The following is an 8,663-nucleotide window of genomic DNA, read 5'->3' as shown; positions in this document are numbered from 1 at the left end:
GAGAAGATAAAATCGTATTATTAGATAAAACGAGGTGTCCTCCGTGCTCCGAATTGTATGAAAAGCTTTAATTTAAATGTATCAACTATATTTCTTTACTTAATTTTGTATTTTTCAAAAATGTATTTTTTTTTATCAGTTACGCCATATATGGCTTTAAGGAAAACTGATGGGCTCATAACCAGCGACCGACAAGCGAAGGCAAATATCTTAAATGAATAGTTTAAATCCGTATTTACAACGGAGGATATTAGGCAAGCTCCAGACAAGGGTTCCAGCCCATTTCTGACAATGGACAGCATAACCATCAATTCACGCGGTGTACTCAAGCTTTTCCAGCTGGACAGGTGTTTTACCTATATTGTGGTTCTCTGTGGTTTGGAGCTGTGATGGAAAAGAAATGGTTCTATGGGTCTAGGCCAGAAAATCTGAAGGATTATGATATTACCCTCAAGGAATTATTCCCTAAAGTTCAACCAAACAAGGCTACCGGACCAGTTGCCATACCAGCACGTTTTGTGAAGGAACTGGCAGAGGAGATTACATCGGCATTGACTTTTTTCCATATGTCTCTTAATGGTGGAAGTGTGCCAGATGACTGGAAGATGGCTCATGTCGTCCCTATTTTCAAGAAAGGCGACAAGAGTTCGGCGGCTAAATACCGTCCTGTATCACTAACGGCAATTTGCTTCAAGATCTTGGAACACATTTTGCATTCCAATATCTTGGACCAGTTTGAAAGGAATTTTATCCTAACACCAATAAAGACGGATTTCGTAGTAAGCGATCATTTGAGACTCAAATTAATTCCACAGTAAAAGACCTGGCTAGTAGCCTATCGAACGGCAACCAGATTGATGTCATCTTACTGGATTTCGTAAACTGAAGGGCGTTAGGCATTCGATAAGGTTCCACACCGACTACTCCTCTGCAAACTGAATTATTTTGGGATTCGTAGCTGCAGTCTTCAATGGATAGAAAGTTTATTATCGGACAGAAAACAGCGAGTATTGATTGAGGGGATGTCCTCATACATAGCAGACGTGAACTCTGGAGTACCTCAAGGCACAGTTATGGGTCCCTCTTGCCTACATCAATGATCCCCGGAGGTGGTAACATCAAATGTAAAATTATTTCAGACGATTGCCTCATCTACAAGACAATTCAATCAATCAATGACACAGTCCAGCAGGAAGATGTACGGAAGTTTTGAATTTTGGCGCGCAATCTAAGCTTTCTTTCGGAACTCCTCTAACAAAGTGATGTAAATACGGAGAAATGGCGGTAGACATATTTGAGCAAGGATATTCGTTTCTATTTCACTAGCTAAACAGGTGTTTATTCTTGTTTTTGCCAACAAAATATGTGGATATTGAACAATATGTGTTAAAGTTTGAGTTTTATTTAGGTTTTGCTGACCTAGGATATTCGGACTGTAAACAAAAACACGTGGGGATGGACCCCTCGGATCGGAGATCACAAGTTCGACTCTGACTTGCGGCGAATGTTGTCATCTTCTAATTTTTTTTTCAATTACATTTTTCTTCAATTCATTTTTATTTTTTCCTGTCACTTTAAATTTAAATTCAGTTTCAGTCTATATAAACTTCGCCATTACTCAAAATTTATTGAAAAGGTTGATTTAGCTAAAAGTTATCCAGGCCTATTTATCTGTTTATCAGTATATCAAATGAAGAGATGAATTTTCACACATATTTTCACCTCTGAAATTTGTGCTTTTATGTTAAATATTCAATCTGGAAGTAATTGCTTTCTGATTTAGAAATGTGATGTAACCTAACAGTACAGTATGTTTCTGATGCAGGTCTGGTGGAGTGGGGGTGTAGTTTATTATTAGAAAACAGAGAATGGACACAGATTACAGAGCTATCCTGACTGAGGAGGTTGCATTGGAGGGACTGGATGGTAACCGTATAAGTCTGATTTAACATGATGTCTTGATTTCAAAATTTAAAGTGACAATTCAATTACTGTACCAGTGAACTATTCCTTTTCTATTAGGCACAGGGGCCCTCAATCATGTTAAAGGGAGAAGACAGTATTCATGATAATGTCGTTAACTGTACAGTCATATTTTAAAATTACTAAAGATTAACATAGGAATATTAAAGAGGAACAAGGGCTATAGAGCAGGTCATCCTCCCAGTAAAAAGCAAATCTACCAATCAAGACAGCACACTGGCTATTGATCCTTTTGCAAATTATGTCCCGTTTTGCAAAGGACAGACAACCCACTTGCACACAAACACGTTACTATATTCCCTCCAGAGTGCTGAAACTGTTGCGAGGGGATGAAAATCTTCTCAAGAACAGCATAGGTACATAATCAATCATATTTATGTGGAAGCACCCCAGAGCTGGCATAACTATCCATTTTACCATGTTTTACAAAAATTTTCAGTAAATAAACATGAGTTTGTTAAAAAACTGATGCTTATGGTTTATAGCAGCTTAAAGCAAGAGTTAAAGGCTGTCAAATACAAGTCAAACTCCAAGGTCAAGGTCTAAAGGTCAAAATTGTTGGTATCCAAAGTTTTGTCACAAGAAATACACCTCTGAAATACAAAAGTCCTAGTTCTAAGAGTTCAAAAGTTATGGACAAGATTATAGTTCTTTTAAAAGTAGGTCGTACTCTACGGTCAATATTAAAAGGTCAAATATGTTTATTCCCATTAAACAAATTAGTCTTAATGAATATACGTATGAAGTATAAAATCCCCTACACCAACTGTTGAAAAGGTTGGTCAAGGTTAAACTTTGGATTTTTAAGTGAAAATGGACCATACATGTACTCCAAGGTCAAGAGGTCAAAATTGGTGTACCCTGAAAAAGGTCTTGTCACAAAGAACATACCTGTGAAATTTAAAAGCACTAGAACTAAAGGTAAAAATTTGTTTGATCAAGGTTATTTTTTTTTTAAGTAGGTCAGACTAAAAAGTCAAGGTCAAAATTGTTTTATACCCATTGAAAGGTCTTGTCACAGTGAATTCATTTATGAAATATGAAAGCCCTAGCACCAACTATTCAAAAGTAATGTCCTAGGGTAAAGTTCTAAAATTTTTGGTAAAAGTGGATCAAAGGTCAAGGTCATAGTTTTACCCTAAGAAAGGACTTGTCACAAGAAATACACCTGTGAAATATGAAAGCCATAGCCCCACCCAGTCAAAAGTTATGGTCATGGTTAAAGTTTTTGTGGAGAAACAGACAGACTGACAGGGCAAAAACTACCTTCCCCCAAATAATCAAAGATTTTGGAGGTACAGTAAAACTCGTTTAGTATGAACACGGATATTGCGAATTTACGGATATAGCGAAGTCATCTTGGATCCCCAGCTATATATATCTAATAAATTTCTTGTATGGTTATAACGAATTATGGATATAACGAAGTAATTTCATAGGTCCCAGTGACTTCATTATAACCGAGTTTTGCTGTACAATAACATGTATATTATTTTTGGTCGTCTCTTCATCTGTTTACGAAAAGTTACAATAATTATATCTTGAACATAATTTTTGAACAGTTGTTGCTAGGGCCTTCATTGTTGACAAAGTATTTCAGTGGGTATAAATAATATTTACCATTTGACCTTGACCTTAGAGTTTTACCATCATTTTAGTCTGACATATAGATAGTGTTCATTTGAGTTTGTTCAAATCATGACCACCAGGGTGAGAATTACTGACAAAGTATGGTGATAGCTAAATAAGTAGTAAAGTAGGTAGGAAAGGTTTCTTCTCAAAAAACAGCAAAGCCATGATTGGTCATAAATAATATGTAAAAATCTCTAGGTAACAACTGTACTGTGAACATGTAAAAGAAACAAGTTTGTTTAAATCATGAACCCCTTGGATTAGTAGGTCCACAGTGAGTGATCAAAGTCTTGCATCTAGGAATACGAGGTAAAAATCCTGTAAAAAACACTTCACGAACAAAAAAGACCTGATAAGTCAAACTGATATTTTGTTTAAATCATGACCCATGCATGAGGTAGAGCAACAAAAGGGGATCAATGTCTAACTCTAAAACATAAATACATATAAAGAAATTCAAAAAAATCTGCTGAAGAACAGCAGAGCCATTGAAACTCAGTTGATCATAGTTACCTGTTAACCTCTTGTTTTATAGGCATTACTCTGCAAGCATTATGGGTAAGACTGGAAAACCGGGTTAACTTCAAAATGAGGCTGGATGAGAAGAGTAGGGAATTCCTGTGGTCCTGTTTGCTGTCCATCCCGGATCTGGAGTTCTACAAACTGGAAACTCCCCGGGGAATCCTTACCGCAAAGCAGCCAATCCAAATTGACCCAGACTCAGGAGTTACAGTGGATTTTGTAAGTTCATAAATAGCGCCAGGATTCAGGAGTTATGGTGGATTTCATGAGACTATAAGTAAAGCTAGGGATCAGGAGTTACAGTGAAGTTTGAAATTTATAAGTAGATCTAGAAATCAAAATTTACAATTAATTTTGTAAGATTTAGGAATCAGGAGTGACAGTGGATTTTGAAAGTTCATTTTTAGAGCCAGGAATCAGGAAGTCATCATGGTGGATTTTATAAGTATTATTATATAATATATAAAACACCACAATATCAGTTTAATAACAATAACAATTTTACAGGATGTAGAAAACTTGTGTACAATCCAAATCATTAATAGTTATCAATTCATTTTACAGGATATAGAAGACTTGTATCCAATCAAAATCATTGACAGTTAACAAATCATTTTACAGGATGTGGGAGAAGACTTGTATCCAATCAAAATCATCAAGAGTGAGGGCTCTGTGATTGGCTCCTGTTCTACGTATTATAGTAGACAATGTGTTACCATGGAAATAAAACCAAACGATGATTCTCAAGCTAGACCAACTGTGAAAGAGGCGGAGGAGAGGTCAGTTTATATTGTATACATGTACCAAAGAATAAGGTTTCCCTTATCAAGGTTAACAAAATTAGGTTGTTGAATGTTGATTAGGAATTTAAGAAAGTACATGTATTATAAACATGTTAAGACTTTTTTAACAGAGATGAAAGAGGCCTAAGATTTAAAAGAACCATTAAAGCTGTTTTGCTAAGGTATTTGTCAGATAGATTTATGTATATTATCAGATATGGTAACAGTCTGGTGATTGTGGGCTCTCAGGAGCAGAGACTGACTGCTTTGTGTGGTGAAGAGCTGGACCCCAGTAGTCTGTATAACATGGCAGACATCGGCTTCTGTGTACTGGAGAGGATTGGCAGGTAGGGAAATGTGTCAAACTCTGTATACAAAGCAGGTGTGTACAGGTGTTTATGTTCAGTGCATTTGGAACTTGGAAGGCATGCAGTTTCACTTTTCCCCAATGAGACAAACTTTTCTATGAAAAAATCCTTCTTTTCCTGGACAAGTTTTACTGCTTTTCTGTGATAATATTTTTTTTTTTGCAATTTATTTTAGCCATTGTCTCTTGCACCTATTTCTCCTTGCTCACCCCTGTTTTCAGCCATTTTCTCATTACTGAGATGGTTATTTTTTGTTTCCCCTTAGAGTGATCCCTTTAACGTCAGTTGTAATTGATCTGTACCTGACATTTTGCCATTCTATAGATCATGACAGGGTAGGGGATCAAAGATGTACTTTGAATTAGAAATTTTTCTGTTCAACACCAATGGGCCAGAAAAGGTGAAACAAATATGGAAGCTCCCAATTGAACTGAAGATTCTAAATTAATCAAATAATGACCCCCAAGGGCCAGAGCTAGGTGTTGCAACAGTATAGGGGATGAAATTTTTACCTAAAAAAGTAAGTCTTATCAAAAGTGGGGCATACTGAAATTTTGCATACTGATTATCATTTTACTCATCCATGGTAAAATACTCAAAGAATAAGTGGTTGGAACTTCAAACTCACTTCGACATATCTATGGTATTGTTCGATGTTTGAGTTCAAGTTACTGAAGTTCAATTGTATATCATTAGTCAGGAAGCTATATGGTAAAACACTTATATATCAGCCCATATATATATATATCTATCTATCATTCGCAATATTTTGATTGACAGGTCTCGGAGGGCAGGGGAATTGTCTGTTGGTGAATCCAGTCTACAGGTCTTTAATATCCAACCCAAGTCCATGTTTTACCACTCGCTGCGACTCATCAAACTAGGCATACTCAAAAAACAGGTCAGACAAACATTTTGTGATACGTTGGATTTAACAGACAACGTAAACAGACAACGTAAGGTTTATGATTTGATTTGAACATATTTTATCATGAACTAACACATAAATGGATTGGACAGCAGGCATACCATAAAACATGTAGAAAATGGATCAGTATCACATAAGACAGCAAGTAAAATTATCTAATTTGCTGTTGTCAAGTTTAGCATGATTATGAAGTTTACTAATTATAAATCCAAGAAGATAATTGTTTTAATCCATCTATAAACACTGCAGATATTACTATACAATCAAATATGTTGTTTTAACAAATTGACTCTGGACAGTTTTGTGCTCCTGTTTTGCGAGATATATTTATCTTGAGCAGATCTGGAATTACCAGTATTTCCCACCTTTCTGGGAAATATGAGTATTTCCCGCTTTTTTGCCAACCCTGTGTACGAGGGTTGTCCCATAAAATCGTGGACAAGTTGTAAAAAATAAACATCACTGCGTTCTGAAATTTTCACTATTATTTAGTACATATTATAGTAATATACACAGCAAATGTCAGATAAATATATACTTAAGTAAACAAATTATGTGATTTTATGCCATTTATTGTATCACCTTACGGCGCATGGATTATAACGTCAAAGTGTCTAAAACAGCGTCACGTTTTATCTTTGCTGAAAATGAAGTTGGATGAGTCCGACTTAAATTTAGGAATTTCATTGATACACATTCTTTAGTCTCCATAAACAGTCGAAGAACCAATTGGCACCCTCATGCGATCTTCTGAAGATTTATCAGTAAGTTACAGACAATATTCTCACCATCATTCATCTAATAGAAAACAGTCGAAAAACCAATTGGCACCCTCATGCGATCTTCTGAAGATTTATCAGTAAGTTACAGACAATATTCTCACCATCATTCAACTAACAGAAAATCTCATATCGGCGGTCTACTGTGACAGCGTCTTTTGCTGTTACATTAGGAGTTTGTCTGTATGTTTTGTACTCCCCAGGGACTCGATCAAAAAAGACTTTGCTAAGAAACTCCTATTTCATTTGTATACTTAAGATGTGGTGATATTTTTGTAATCTTTTTTCTTCTATGGTCATTTCAAGTCTCTAAAGGTGTCATTACAACATCGAATTAAAACGGAACTGCTCTCCGGTGCGCCGTAACATCATAAAATGTCGCCATTTTTCGTGTGTTGTGTTTACCACTTTCCCATTTCGAATGCTCGAGAAACTGCCAAAAATTAACCAAATGCCTTAAAATTTTTGCAAAGACTACAAAATTGATTGTGGAATTGAATTTAGGATAATTTTAATCCAAATCTTATGTATTTAAAACTTTTATTTTGAATTCAAACTTGTGTATTCTTTAATAAAACCTTGGTTTTTTGACCGTGCGCCGTAGGACAATACCTCGTGCACATTCAAGCATAATAAAATCTTTATTTTTGCCTATATTTTTTCAAAAAAATTATCATGCACTTAAATATGCTATTTTAGACACTTTGACGTTATAATCCATGCGCCGTAAGGTGATACAGTATATGGCATAAAATCTCATAATTTGTTTATTTATGCATATATTTATCTGAAATTTGCTGTGTATATTACTAAAATATGTACTAAATAATAGTGAAGATTTCAGAACGCAGTGATGTTTATTTTTCACACTAGACAACTTGTCCACGATTTTACGGGACAACCCTCGTACATATATAAATTCATCTGTTTAAAATTAGAGTTCTTACTTTATAAAAATCAGATGTCATATAAATATTTAATCAAAGGAAATAAAATTGTATTCAAGGAACATTTTTAATATCTTTTTTTTACTTGGTAATACATGTAAAAAAAAATATGTAGCCCTGGTACATGTCTTCAACTGATAAATTGCATTGACACAGGGACCTATATACTAAAGTATTATATAGGTCTCTGATTGACACTTACTACTCATATGACTGAGTAGTTGAGAGTTATTAAAATTGTATATCTCTCACATATGATATCAACCATTTACAGAGGGTTGGAGGAAATTCGGATTAGGAAAAAAGACGATCGTTTTAGGGAATTTCACAAATCGTATAGTACTTTAAATGGAAAAGATGAAGGATATTTATGAACAATAGGACCATACTGCTGTGATTTATTTCATTTTTCTGTAGTTTTAAATCAAAAATCTGCATAAAATGTCTGTTTTTCAGTAAGGGGACTGGGAATGAATTCAGCCCCTGCAGAATTTTTATTCGCCACGTGGGAGAGCAACTTACAAATTTTATGAGCCCACATCAATTTTTACTTGCAATTTGCGAGTGGGCGAGCGTTAAGTGTAAACCCTGCATGTGCAGAGGGCTCTCTTTGTAATCAGTGATCTGTGGGATGGATAGAACTATTGAGAAATTGAAATGACAATTATCAAGCAGAGTTATTTTTCTTTGTATATACTGGGTATTTGAAGTCTTATTCTTAA

The 8,663-nt window shown here is 35.2% G+C and overlaps 2 protein-coding genes across 2 annotated transcripts in view; both read left to right on the top strand.

Annotated features, from left to right (window-relative positions):
• Positions 1 to 389: 389 nt before the first annotated feature.
• LOC134230558 (uncharacterized) lies at positions 390 to 818 on the top strand. The gene has a single exon (XM_062712386.1). The coding sequence runs from the start codon at positions 390 to 392 to the stop codon at positions 816 to 818; it is 429 nt and encodes a 142-aa protein (XP_062568370.1).
• A 1,035-nt stretch (positions 819 to 1,853) lies between these two features.
• LOC134230561 (general transcription factor 3C polypeptide 1-like) overlaps positions 1,854 to 8,663 on the top strand; it is a gene marked incomplete at its 3' end in the record, with an annotated part of 39,144 nt that continues 32,334 nt past the window's right edge. The window contains exons 1-5 of the mRNA XM_062712390.1: positions 1,854 to 1,926; positions 4,151 to 4,356; positions 4,759 to 4,916; positions 5,135 to 5,266; positions 6,068 to 6,188. Of these exons, the coding sequence (XP_062568374.1) occupies positions 1,869 to 1,926; positions 4,151 to 4,356; positions 4,759 to 4,916; positions 5,135 to 5,266; positions 6,068 to 6,188 (675 nt within the window). The remainder of the gene's footprint in view (positions 1,927 to 4,150; positions 4,357 to 4,758; positions 4,917 to 5,134; positions 5,267 to 6,067; positions 6,189 to 8,663) is intronic.

The sequence above is a fragment of the Saccostrea cucullata genome, unplaced genomic scaffold (genome assembly GCF_032062105.1).
Source record: "Saccostrea cucullata isolate Sc308-1 unplaced genomic scaffold, CSIRO_AGI_Scuc_v1 ctg13151, whole genome shotgun sequence".
Taxonomy (NCBI): domain Eukaryota; kingdom Metazoa; phylum Mollusca; class Bivalvia; order Ostreida; family Ostreidae; genus Saccostrea; species Saccostrea cuccullata.
This window is presented reverse-complemented; position numbering and strand designations above follow the sequence as displayed.